The 14389-nt window shown below is 36.0% G+C and overlaps 1 protein-coding gene across 3 annotated transcripts in view; it reads right to left on the bottom strand.

Moving 5' to 3' along the window:
- Positions 1-80: 80 nt before the first annotated feature.
- Positions 81-14389, bottom strand: part of PALS1 (protein associated with LIN7 1, MAGUK p55 family member) — a 56998-nt gene continuing 42689 nt past the window's right edge. For all 3 annotated transcript variants that reach the window (XM_071744404.1, XM_071744403.1, XM_071744405.1), the window contains exons 6-14: positions 13869-14030; positions 11356-11433; positions 10309-10492; positions 9175-9246; positions 8616-8687; positions 7722-7889; positions 6740-6942; positions 5240-5350; positions 81-3100 (exon numbers count right to left, since the gene is read on the bottom strand). In XM_071744404.1, coding sequence (XP_071600505.1) covers positions 2924-3100; positions 5240-5350; positions 6740-6942; positions 7722-7889; positions 8616-8687; positions 9175-9246; positions 10309-10492; positions 11356-11433; positions 13869-14030 — 1227 coding nt within the window. In that variant the 3' untranslated portion in view covers positions 81-2923. The remainder of the gene's footprint in view (positions 3101-5239; positions 5351-6739; positions 6943-7721; positions 7890-8615; positions 8688-9174; positions 9247-10308; positions 10493-11355; positions 11434-13868; positions 14031-14389) is intronic.

Raw genomic sequence — 14389 nt, 5'->3', positions numbered from 1 at the left:
GGCACTGATGGGTCATAGCATCTTTCACACATTATTCAGCAAAATGGCAGAAAGATGACTACAAAGAGCCAACACACGTAAAATTGTACAGTAATTTATTTTAAATCTAGAAATATTTTACATTTTTACATTAGTGTGCAGTTCATGATGTCTCAAAATAGATGATACATGTATAAAAGTACAACTTGGGGCTAACCACAGGTCTCAGTAAAATTACCTTAATTATTTAAGGCATTAAACTGCCCAGCTCTTATTTTAAAAAGTCACATATAATTACATTCAAAAACTCTTCCACAGAATTCAGCTAACAGTTGCTTTTAATGACATCTGGACTGGTAAAAATGCAGATACCCTCATTTCAGTTTGCTACAGCTCAGTACAAAGCCTGCAATAAGGTTGAAGAGGTTCACCAGTGAAGTTGGTATTATTCTCTGTTACTCTCAAGGCAACTGATACACAATCTTCATTAAAGGCAGAATAAATTCTAACACAAGGTATTTCCAAGTCCATGCTGGCAGCAGAGGGACAGGCAGGTACATTTCTCAGTGCTGCCCCAGCCTTTCAGGTGGAGATGAAGCTAACATTGGTTATACACTATCACAGCACCTCTCTGTATGGATGTCAGCAAGTACTGTGTGCCTTGGGAATTAAGAGAGTAGAGCTGAACTTCAGGCTGAACTTCTTTTTAAGTCTACATTCAGAAGCTTATTTGTATGAAAACAGCTTCTGTGCACCATTAGTCAAATACATTAATGGTGTGACTATGACCAACACTGCCTATGAACACTGAATAGCTAAGGGGGAGGGGGTGCTCAACAACCATCTTGATCTGATTGTGACTACAAGAATTTGGACAGTACCTACACAGCTGAGCTGCATTACCCTTAAACACATTTTACTGCTTTCCAACTTCTTGTCCAGCTATGAAAGTCATTGTCAAAAAGGCTAATACATCTCAAATAATATTTCTTGAAAATGGGTAGAATTGGTATGACATTTTGTCTATGAAACACAGACTATCCAATACACCTGAGCATTTTAGTTGTTTTAAACTATGGGTTAAACTGAGGATGTGCCTGCAATGTGAGGCAAAGAGCCACTGTTTTGAATACCCAGCCCTTAAGACAACAGCTAACTCTGACTTGAGCTAAAGATATTAAAATTTCCAACCCCTTTCTTTCTGAAGACTTATTACTTATCCCCACTAATTGCTTAGTTGCTTTTTGGCTCTAAATACTAATTAAACCAGCAAATAATTCTGCTTCCTAATAAGAAAGGAATGCACTCTCTACTTCAGTTTTTCAATACAAAAACATATTGAACATTAGTTGAATAACTATGTTATCTGACAGCTTCTTTATATCTGCTTTATATTTTGAGCTGTTTTATGGGTATGAACTTGCCCCATTAACATTTGAAGAAAGAATATACAGAACACAGAATGAGAAAAAATCAACTACCTTTTCATCCTTCAACATTAGATGAGAGTGAACTATGCATTGACTTAAATCCAGTGCTTTACCTGCAGGAACTAAGAAATACTATGGCTAAAATTAAGCGAGATTCACAGTCAAGTTTCTTTGTGCTACTGAAAACCCAAACAGCCAAGATGCTACTGTTCAGTTACCTTCAGTGGCAGAACAGCCTTACTGCAGATGCCTTCACAGCTCAGAATCATCTGAAGGCACAGAGAGGTTCCCATCTGCTTTGCAGGACACACTAGAATACAGAGAGACCTTACCTTCTGTTCACTTGTTTCAAGTTTTTGGTTTGTTTGAACCATTACAAATATTCCCATTCCCTGTGACTTCTCAGTCAGTTGCCAGTGTTCTACACATCCTCTCACTGCAGTACCGAGCAAACTTAGGACAATGTTTCTAGTGTTGCAACACTCATGAGACAGTAGCTACATTCAGCTATTTTAATTCCAGTCAGCTATCCATTCAAACAACAGCCACAATTTGAACCACTTGCAGAGGTTAAAACCCCACTATATTCCAAAGTTCAGCATATCAGTCTATTTTAGTCAGTATTCTGTTATAAAACATGAGAACTAAAGTTGACTTTCAAGCAGCATGTCTTATAACTATGTATTTTTTCACAAAAATAATACCTCTACAGATCTGTGGAAAACAGTGGCTCCAATCAGTCAATATGTTTAAAAGAAAATTCCATAAAAATATCACATCTAAAAGATCAATATAATATTAATCTTTGATTGGGACCTAAGATTAATGTGCAGTCAAATCTGATTTAAAAAGTTTGACTAAAAAGACACAAGCATTGAAATATATACATTATACACAATTTCCAATTACAGTGCTATTAGAAAGTGGAATGTTTAAGAACTAAGAGTCTCAATCCAGACCAGAGAGGCATCTTCATTCTGGGGATTTTTTGAACAGGAAACATTTGTCATTAATATTTTTCATGTGTAGATTACTTCTGCCCAATGATTTGTAGAATTATACTCCTGAACTATCATCATGTCCCACAAAGTCATTAAGTTAAGTGTTAAATAACATTCATATTTATAACTATGTGACAGCATGGACTGTATATACACACACACACATACTTAAAATCTTTGATTTTTGCAAGGGTGATTCTAGGTAAAAAAGGTGGATTTATGTATAAAAGTAGTTGCTAGAAAAATCTATCTAAAGCTTTAGAACTTAGTACTAACAAGATCTCCATTTCTAGACCACAGTGAAAGTAAACCTGGACAATCTTCAGATCAGATTCACCAGCTCACAAGCTGATCAGTGTATTTTTTGAATAATAGGCATTTTCACTGGCAAAGGATACAGCCACTGAGGTCTAGAGCTCACACACATTTATACTAGAATTGGGCAGATCTACACACAATCTCCTTGGACAGATTGCTAGATTTAAAGTCCTTTTGTCCCTTGCAGTTGTGCTCTCATCGCAGCCAGGTAGAGGGCACCCACTGGGGTTCTGTGTCAAGTTTGTTTATTAACCGGAGTAACTCTTGATATGCCTTATCAAGATCAGAATTCACAATTGCTGTATCAAAGTAGTGGCCATTGTTCTGTTCCATCTCTCTTGTCTTCTCTATGATTTCCCTCAGCTCTTCTGGCTGCAATCAAAGACAGAGATTTAGTGTATGTGTGTAAGCTTCTCCTTCACAACAGAGCAGGGAAAGGTAACAACTCAGAGAAACCTTACACAATTTTTCATGATACTGCTACGTGCTACTGATAAGTTTACAACAACACTGAACCATGGTATATTTGAAAGCTAAGGGCACTCAAGACAAACCTTTCTTACTGGCCTTAAGTGTCAAACCAGTAAATAACAGTCCCAGACTGAAGTAAATGAAGATACAGCACTACTCATTCGATGACATTCATCTTACTGAGGCTCTTAAATCATGTTTCTGAAAAATAGTTATGTTGTTAAGCCCATTATTCTTCTGAGAGAGACTAGAGATGGCAGAGATAATGTGAGAATGAGTTAGAATGGTGTAAAACAAGATAAGGTTTCTCTAAGGATGTAGCACTACAAACACTAAACAGCCAAAGGCAACAGCTATCGTATTTTCACCAAAAAACAGCAATGCAAACCACAGTGAGAGACAGAGATTCAAACTGATCAGATCACTGTGGTACCAGGTAAATGACATTGCAGAAGAATGTAGAACATGATTTGGGAGCTGGAAGAGCAAAAGAAAAAAAAAAGAACATTGCAGATGTAGATAAGGGATGTAAAGGGAGAAGCAGAAATGGTTTGGTTTACTTGAGAATTTTTAACACTTTTCTGAATTCTAAAATTGTATTTGATTTTCTCTCTGCAACTTATTTCTGTATTATATAAAGGAATATTAAGGTAGAATTTTGAGATAATTTCCTAAAGATATTTTCAAAAGGGACCTTATGCCTACGTGATTTTTTTCTAGGCATTATATACACTTAAGAAAATCAAAGCCACATACATAGAAGAAACACCCTTTATCAGAGGAAGGGGTTTAACACACTGGCATTTACCTAACTGAAAAAAAATACAACTCCAGTACAACTATCCAGAAAACTGGCATAGTTAAACACCAATAACAGTGTATTATTTTTGTATTGCAAATGGATTCATTGATTACTGCAAGAAAAAACCAGAACATAAATAGGATGAAACCATGAAGGAGGAAACATGTCCTTTTAAAGACTATGATTATATATATCTGACTCAGGCAAATCTAAAAAAAAAAAAGAAAAAGAAAAGAAAAATAAAAATTAAAAAAAAAAAAGAAAAAAAAGAAAAAAGAAAAAAAAAGAAAAATCCCTGTATTTTAAGACTTTGACTTTAATGGACTTTTAGATCTTACATCCAGGCAAAACAACACCTTTGCACCAAACAAGGAGGGAAAAATAACACTGACATAGAAAACAGTGAATTCCTGACCAACAGCCATATCACGGGTATGTTGAGAACTGGGGAAATCAATCATTCTTCCTCGATATGAATGCATTATGTTCAATGAATACTTGGAAGGTCCTGTGGTGGCAAAGTCCTCCCACCAACCACTGTAGGGTAGATTTCATTACTGTAACAATAAACATTTTGTATCTCATAAGCTGACAAGAATCTTTTCTGAGCTTCCAACATCCTAGCTTAACCCATAGGTTTCAATTCCATTTTGCAGAACTTCTCTTTAATAAAATTATCTGAACCAGATAAGCTGAGATCTTGACATGACACTGGTTGAAACATGACAAGTGATTCTAGAGGATCAAGATTAAAATAACTTGATCTGAAGAGTTTTGGAATAAGTTTTCAAATAAATGCTTTTCCAAGGGCAGGTAAATTCTGAAAAGAAAACCAATGATTATTTGCTCCCTAGATTTACTAAGGTTAATTTGAAGACAAAGTTGGGTTTTCCACAGTTTTGAAATAAAGGGTCATGCCTTTGTATTCAAATGCAGGGACCACAACTGAGACACTGTATCTCAGGATTAAATTAAAAGCAGTGGATTAAATTAGCAGTGGATTCTTTTGCCTCATACTTCTCACATTCTGTTAGGTAGAAGCATCCTAAGCCCTTCCCTTACTATGGTCTGCCCACTAACCTGGAACACACAGATCTCAACTACACCACTTTCCATATATTGTTAGTACCTTTACCATGTCCCAGAGTTCCAAAAAAAGGATAAAAATTTGTATACCAAAAGCATTCCAGATCTGTAAATAAAAAGCAACACGGTTTCAGAAGTGTCAGACACATTACCTTTGGGTTTTTCCCTTCTTTGGCCAATAAAGCACGTAATCTCTCTTGTGAAGGTGGTGCAACAAATATAATATATGGCTTCAAGTCAGAATTACGTAGTGTCTTCAATGACTGCAAAAATAGGATTTAATAAGTATTTAACAGTTCCACACATGAAAAGGGCATTTGATAATGCATTATTCGCATGCTATTATTATACTCTTCAATAAATATAAATATACTCTTCAAACACAATGGCAACTGTACAATATGCTCAGAGCAGGGTAATTAAGCATAACAGTATTATCATCACCACTCATGAGTTTAGTCACCATTTCCTATAAACCTGATATTCCATCATTTTTCAGCTTCATGGAACCCAAACACTTTTTTTCGATAATATTGTTCATAATCAAACTAAAGGAAGATTTTTTTTTGGTATCCAAAAAGAGGGAAAAAAAAATCTCAATCTCACAATGAAGTAAGTTTCCTTACAGTGCTATGGCATGGTATTAGCTTTTAACAGAGAGAAGAGTCCTTAAATACTACACAGTTTAAACGTTTCTGTTTTGAAGATTAAAACACAAGGTAACAGATATGTCACTACTGTATGCTTAGTGTATTTTTTTGGGGGGGGAGGTTACATTTATATTATGAGACAGGAAATAAAAAGAACAAGACTATAGTTTGACTTTTCCAAAACGTTCCTTCTGTGTGTCCCAGGACAAACAACTTGCCTCTGAGATATTTTCATAACAGAATGACATCTATTTTCAGTTATGAATTTTCAATTTATTACATGCTTTGCAATACCCATGAGCTATTCTAGTAAAGTATCACATGGTGCCAACTGGTGATGACTCGTCAGAGCTTCAATACTACCAGACTTTTTGTCTGAGTTTTAGGGCTTCTTTTGCAGCACCTGTGATAGCAGCAGACCTCACACCTATCCCATGTATTAGAAATTGACTGTGTTCCAGGTCTCTGCCTCTTCCTATGTTTGACTAAATTTCCATCTGTACACATAGGTTGTTTGTGTCTTCTTTCTCCATAATCAAAAGGTCACAGCGGAGCTTTTCAGTATTGGTGATATGATGTACTTCAACCCAGTCTGTTATGGAACTGCATAAACATTCCCAAAATGCAGTTCCCAAGTATAATCACAACTTCCTCTCCATCTTCAGAAGCCTCAGAACTCAGAGAGTAATTGAAAGACCGAGAGACACAAATCTCAATTTTTCACTTGAGGTAGTTCTCAGCAGCTTTACATATCTGGAAAGCAAGGCTCCTATTACTGTTAGCACTGATAACAATAATTCCAAACAAGGAACAAGAAGGCTGTATTCATAACACACTGAATAGAGCTAACAGAATACCACTGCAAGAAAGCTTGGAATAAACATGAAAATGGACCTTTCTATAATTTTTTTAACATAGATTTTATATAAACCAAATACAGCTATTCAGATTTTCACAATAGCTTCTACAGTTAAAAAATGACAGGCAAAAGCTTTGCCATACCTGGGTGTGAAGATTTAAAAGGCAAATCTTGCCAGAGTTGATTACTTGTCGCACAGAGTCTATGCTAGTACCATAGAGGTTCTTTTCAAACTCTCCATATTCAATGAACTTCCCTGCAGCAATGTCAGTCTCAAATGCCTGTCGGGAAATGAAATGGTAATCCCTGCCAGCCACTTCTGTCTCTCGTCTGCTCCGAGTAGTATCTAAAAACAACAGCAACAACAAAAAAAAAAAAAACAAAAAAACCAAACATAAAGGAAGGCAATGATACACCTATAAAACTGAAAAGGAGAAATCTGTATTTCTCTCAGGAGAAGAGGCATTGATAACCAAGCAAATTTCTTGAAATATCCAAGAAATGCAGGTATTTTATTTTCTAAAATAAATATCCCTGGACAGGTTATGTTGCCAAAGGCTGAAACTATATTTAGAGGTTTTGTTTACATTATCTAGAGGGAAAAAATAGACAAGAAGAAAAGGAATAGTTCCACTTGTGCAGCTGCATTCTGGATATTATCTGTGAAAGCATGTATTAGCTGTTTATAAAAGTTATATAGTTAAGCTGTTTGTTAAACTAATTTAGGGTACGCTACATACTAAAACCAAAAGTCACTGAAACATAGGTGGTTTAGGAAGACACTAAAGCCACCTAAATTTAAATATATCAGGATATGTAGGTTAAAAAGTCTTTTAGCAACACAGCCATTTCTTTTTGAAATGTCTGTTAACTTACTCCAATTTTATTCCAACTGAAATATATGCATGCCTCATAATGCCTCTATAAAACTGTGTTGGGACACTGGATTTGCACTGACCTGCCAAGGCTACTTTTTACTGCAGAAGACGTAACTTTTTCTTTTTTCCAGGAGCTGGCTATATCCTGCTGCAAATCCCCAGACTCCTACTTGCTATTTTCAACACCAGAGGATTTGTCTGCAGGCAGTGGTTAGAATTAGGACTCCTAGCTGCCCACCAAACTTACGGGGAACCGCCGAGGCGAAGCGATCCACTTCATTATTCATCAGTCGCTGCCGCAACTCATTCTGGCCACAGTTCTGTGGGCCTATCAGAACAATGGGACGTTTCCTGTTTGCTGGCTGGTGATACAGTGACATTTCCTCGTAGGTCAAGATTTCCTCATTATCATAATCTTGAGAGAGAAGCAATAAAATAAGTCATAACACTTTACTGCTAGTTGCATGAATTGTATTTCATGTACCAAATTTCAGGCAGCTCTGCCCAGCATCTACTTGTGAATCACCAAAGCAAAAGAAGCCCAAGGATAATCACTTGCCCAGTAAGATGAGGCCTTTGGTTTCCCTTTCTGGAGAAAGAAAATGTGTTTCCATTTACTATTGATAGAATTAGCAGCATAAACTCAGGAAACAACTTTCTTGACAAGGTGAAAGTTTCTAGTATGAGAATAATGCTTCATGCCCAACTACAACAAAAATCATCACCACAATCCCAAAGGGCTTTTTTTAAAGGGTATAGCATTAACAGCTTTCAAAACTTTCTGTGAAGAAAGTTTCCATTTATTAAACTTAATTATGGACAGTGAGGTATTACTACAAAACCCTAATAAATTGGTTAATTATTGTAAGATTATGAGTGCTTCCGTGCCCAAGAAGCTGTGTTTTTACACCTATAACCTGGTCTTTATCAAAGACACTAAATTACACTACAGATCCTGCCACTTCTTTTACATCTTTCACTACATGCTATCACAAACCATACTACTTTTCCCACACAGATCATCATCAGGCAATATTTCTAACACCAAACGCTGGACTTCGTAATTCCTTCAACAAGGCTATTTGTAGAATCTTCTGTAGTTGCTTATAAGTGCACAAACTGTGAAAAAGATGTCACTTACCATCATTTTTATTTGCATTGTATAGCACCTTTTTCCGTTTCTTCTTGTTTTTCTTTGCACACCAGAGTTTTCCTAACCAAAATAAAAATAATGAAAATGAAGTAACCATTCAGTAAAAACCATAAAAGTAAAAACCTTCCCTATCCCACCTACTACATGGACTTTTAAGGTGAGCAATTTATTCTGCAGTTTTGAAAAGGCATAATTCTCTTCAGTACATTAAAACTATTTGGTGTATTAAACATATCTTGCATGCCAAGGACTTCAACTGAGTCATGATAGATAAAATTCTTATAGAAAAAAGGGGCTTTCCAAGTTTCCCTATGTCATCCTAATCCCATTGCATGTAAATTACGAAAAAAAACCCCATGTAATTTATACAACAAAGGCTAAATTCAGATCTGTATTTACATTAAAAGTTTCAAAGACATATCCCATTTGTATTACAAAAAAATAAGCATTTTCTGCAACTCTACAATCACAAGGTTCCTGATATTACTAAACAGGTTGTCTAAAAAGAGATTTTTTTTTTTTTTAACTTGGAAAGAATATATCTAACCTGATTTTTCTGGCTCCTTGTCTTCTTCTATAGTTTGCTTCATTGCTTCTCTTTGTTGCTGAAAACTTTTTCCTTAATGCATTTTAAAACAAAGTACAAAAGCAGTTAACATTTAGAAACCATTTCCACACTTAGGTTATGACTCATTTTACTTTTTCCTACTGTTTTAAATCTCTGGAAGTTGTAGAAGAATATGAAAGCAATTTTGGAAAACAAATTAAGATTGCTAAGAAGCTTGTTTATTGCTCCAAAAATATATTTATCAGGAAAGACTTTCAGACCATTTGTACTATTCCAAACAGTTTTTGCCAGGAAAATGGAAACTACTAGAAAAGACATTTCCCTACTGTGATAATATGGTTTTCTAATTATTTTTATATGTTAAATGTATTCTATTTATACAAAATCTTTCGACCCTCAGATTGAAAAAGATCTGCTTATAGTTAAATCCGTTAAATCTCAACTTATTCAGGTATCAAAGATACAGTGAGACATTCTAGTGAGTTTGAAAAGTCTCTTGTTCTCTGTGCTTAACATGTCAGCAAATCTTTAATGGACTACAGTACACATTTCAATGCAAAAATATATATATTTTATGAAATGATATATGGACTTCAATGCCTGAAAACTTCATTTAGAAATGAAGCATGGCTTGCAGCTCTTTGCTAAGTGAAAGCATGCAAAAAAATCACTAAGAAAAAGATGTATTTTTGAAATATACTGCTTGATAGAGTAAGGAAACCTAACAGCTGTTCTTGTCTCCAGAGAACAAGCAGGTTTAAGTCCTACATTTCTGCTACAGCCAGCAGAGGGAACTCTGAATTCACAGCATCCCCAAGGTGGAGGAATTAAGGAAGAGAAGAGAGAGAGCAGCACTTGAGAGGTGAATTGCACTTGAAGCTTTACTCTGGGCATTTAACACCCACACATAGAGATGCCTCTTTCTAAAGGCTCAACCTTTTCAGTAAGGGAATTACACAACCAACAGCAAACTCTGTTGCAAGAGGTTCAAAGTGACAGGTATTTAAGGCAACCAATATCCAAGGACATACGGCCCTTTGAAAACCAGAATATTGTTCCCCATATGGCCATGGAAACAACTGGCTGTCAAGCTTTTTCTAGGGCTTTATTTACCAGGGATAAGTCCTGCCAATGGCTGATTATCTTCATCTCCATCTCTGTAAGCCTGCCACCAGTTTGGATCTTCTTGGCTGATCACGTGGAGTATATCTCCTTTTTGGAAGGACAGACCTAACTCTCGGCAGGGGACGTAAGGGTCATCAGAGGGATCGTAGTCAAAATGTGCTTTCACATGTATCTGTGGAAGATCAAAATAAAAACAGGAGAAAAAAAACCCACGACTTCAAGAACTACATCCCATCTCCCTGTGACTGCAGTGGAGCTCTGATATAGAAAACCATCGAGCTCCTACACAATGGCAACTTTATGTGGGGCATACATGAGATACTGGGATGGAATCATTGCTTAGCAGTGATTAAGACATAGCTGAGCTATGAGTGGCCTGAATTTAACTCTTGTTAATTCTAAAGTCTGTGCAATTTCTGTGAAAATACTTGAGCTACTGATTTAAGCTTTATCCATTCAAAGGCTATCAGAGGCATTCTGATTTCTTTAAAATATCTAATAAATACGAAGAAAAAACTTTTGCTGGACTTTAGATAAAGTTTTGCTTTAAAAATATTCTACTTTGTCACCAACCATTTATGTTTTTCTTTGGTTGCGATATAAATCTGTGAATTCTTTCTTCAAACTGTTTAAGCTGTCTCATAGAAAGTATATTAATTAAAAAGATAATGAACGAAGTATACAAACTTTTTCTCTTAAAGCATATTTACAAATTTCATCAATCCATTATATATATCTATATCTAAACATCTATAATTTCAAGATAGAATTTCAGAAGCACAGGCAGTTATATTTTTATAATTTCTTAAGATTTCAGAAAAGGAGTTAAAATCATAGTAAGGATTTCACCTTAACACAATCAATCGATTTTAGTAGCCAATGCAGGTGTTTATATTGTTTTAATTGCTGCCAAATTAACGATTAAGTTTTGTCTTTGTTCCACAGTGTACATCACCTATAAAAGATCATTCTACACATTACAGGAAAAACAAGGTATGTAGTACCAAGCTGAAGAAATTGTATAGAGCTACTTACAACTGTCTCCTTCGCAGGAGGTGGCTTGCTCTGCTGACTGGGAATCAGTACAAAGGTCAGAGTACCATGCATGTCAGCCTGAGACAAAAAATAGACACTTCACATAAAGTATTAAAATATGGCTTAAGGTTAAGAATTTTAATAAATAACATATTTTGGAAAATGCTTTTAAAAGTCCCCAACACAGACAGTTCCCAGAAGTACAGCATTAGTTTAAAAAATTTAACTAGTACACTTAAATCCTGCATCTGTCAAGTACTCAGTATCAACATTGCAATCACCCCTATAAAAAAAAGTAGAACACAATAAAATCCTGACTTTAAAGAATTCTTATTTGTTTGCACAGTCCTGTATGCAGTGTGTTTGCACACAAAACAAACTCTGAGGCAAAATGCACGTCCCAACTGGTGACAAGGTCTCTGTGGGTCTCACTTCCCGAGTGTCATTGCATGAACTGTAAAACAATTTCTGCTGCATTAAACCCAAGTGTCTGCCTGCATCTCAAAAAACTCAGACTTAAGGCTTAAAGTGAACGTAACTGAGCATAACACGATTAGGCTGCAGCAAGAGAAAAATCCACCATTTTCAGTCACCATGCACAGCAACAAAGAATGCACAGAATTTCAGAGTGACTGTGTGAATAGCAGTCTGGAGTCATGTGCAGACCATTATCATTTGAATAGCAAGTGGTAAGGTAAAATTAAGAAGGAAGCAACTTCCTTTTCCCAGGCTTATTTTACATATTCTATGTGAAACCGAAGCCTCTTAAAACTTCGCTTCCATATTGCAAACTACAGAAGGAAACCTATGAAGAATTACAAAAAAATGTTAATGTATTTTTAAATCATTAAAAACCCAGCTGAGTTTATTTTTATTTTTGTCAAGTAATTTACTCTTATCTTAATGCATTGTGGTTTTAAATCTTTTATTCTGTAGCCCTAGGTTGAGGGACCTGCTCAAAAGCTGAATGAACAAGCTCTCTGCAGGGAACTAAACTGTCAAGAGTGAATTATCTGTTAAGCATCAACAAAACACTCTTTTCAGAAGCACAGTACTTAGCTAAATAATGGCTTTTTTAGGAAAAAATATAGATGGCAACGGAGACAATTACAGAGTATGAAGAATCTCAAATATCTCTTAGCCAAAAATCACATGGAGATTGGAGGCTTTTCAAATAACTAAATCCATAACTATGACTTCCAAAAAACCCCCCAAAAATAAAACCTCCAACCTTTTTGCCTCCAATTCACCTCCTTCCACATATTAGCTGAAACACTTGAACAGATTTCAGAAAAAAAAATCCAACCAAATGTGGAAGTTGTCCATAAAAAGCTACAGTCTCACTGCAGCATGAGGCAACTTCATCTATGGATCTTGCTGTCTATTCTTCCTACAGTGATTCAACATACAGCAGGACCCAGTTCTTTGTCCCAGTTTTAATTAATCTATAGACCACAGATCTACTAAGTAATTAAAAAATTACTAAATATATTTCTCTTATTTTTTCCCCGAAGACCCTAATAAGTGCCAGCAGATATTTTCAGTTATTTGTACCAACGTTATAAAATAATTTTTAAAAAAATTCAGCGTTTTCATCAGGTATCATCTGGGACACTAATCAACATCAGGAGTCATGGGAAAATGTGAAAAAAGAGCAATACTGAACAATGGAAAATGCTGGTAATTTCCAACTTATGGCATTCAGCCTCACAGGATTTTTGAGAGAGAGTACCTCTGCATTTAGTAGTTCCTGATGGATTTCTTGCCTGTTGTTTTGGGTAGCTGTATTTGAACTGATGTAAGACCAAAAGAAAGAAAAACTCCTGGGTCAAGGTAAAAATTGGTTGGGAAAAAAACCAACCCCACTGTTGATGCAAAGGCAATCACTCACTACCCAGATTGTACTGCTCAGCATATTGTATCAGTATGGTCAGTTCATGTCAGCTGTCCCAGATAGGTCCCCTCCCAACTTTGTGTTCAGCCCCAGCCCACTTGCAGGTAGGGGACAGAGTGAAGAACAGAGAAGGCCTTGACATCCTGCAAGCAGTGTTCAGCAATACCTGGAACACTGGTGTGTTATTAGCACTGCTTCAGTCTAAAACCAGCCTAAACCACAGCACTGCATAAACCACTTTCAAGATAATTATCTCCATCCCATCCAGACATTACCACAGTCACACAACCACACATTTATAAATTGCAGACTCCAACAGAAACAAAGATGAAAAATTGTGGCTTTTTAGAGCTAAAAAGTTTTTCTAGAAACCATTTAAAAAAAGTCTCAAGATGATTTGTAGGCTTCATTCTTGCAGCTAAGTGCCACCACACTTATCAACATCATACCATGCATCAGAAAGAACACTTGAAAAGGCCCTCCACATATAAACAATTACTATCAGAATGAAAATACTTTTCAACTAATGCTAAATACGAGTGCAAATGACAAGCAGAGCCAAAAGGCTTTGGTCTTATCAAGCATTTTTTGCAGGGAAAACAAGAAGTGTCCAACTCACCAACAAGTCAAAAACTTCATTAACATCTTTGCCACGAATCTCAATGCCATTAATCTCCAGAACTTCATCCCCTTCATGTAGCAGCCCACTCTTCTCTGCTGCACCCCCTTTCACTATTCGACTGATGATAACAGAATCCATTTCATTGCGAACAGTAGCACCCTGTGTAGTAGCAACACATTCTGAATTTATTACAGATATTAAACTCAAAGCCATCTATTGTACATACTCAAAGCCACTGGAGAAACTACTGAAAGAGAATGCAAGTAACAGCTCAGATACATGCACCCAATTCTCCAGTTTAAAAAAAAAACTGCTAAATTTCTGCAAGCAGCACAAAATGTTGAACAACTGAATTGCTTCACACCATAAGATTCATGATTTAAAAAAAAAAAAAAAAGTATTCCTAAGGAAATGCTGATTTGAAAGACGCAAAACAGAAGACGAGAGTTGCTTAAAAAGTATTAATGATACGTGGTTGGTGCAAGGCTACAAGCTCCACTGCAGCAAAACTTGGAATA

The sequence above is a fragment of the Heliangelus exortis genome, chromosome 5, assembly GCF_036169615.1.
Source record: "Heliangelus exortis chromosome 5, bHelExo1.hap1, whole genome shotgun sequence".
In the NCBI taxonomy this organism is placed as follows: domain Eukaryota; kingdom Metazoa; phylum Chordata; class Aves; order Apodiformes; family Trochilidae; genus Heliangelus; species Heliangelus exortis.
This window is presented reverse-complemented; position numbering and strand designations above follow the sequence as displayed.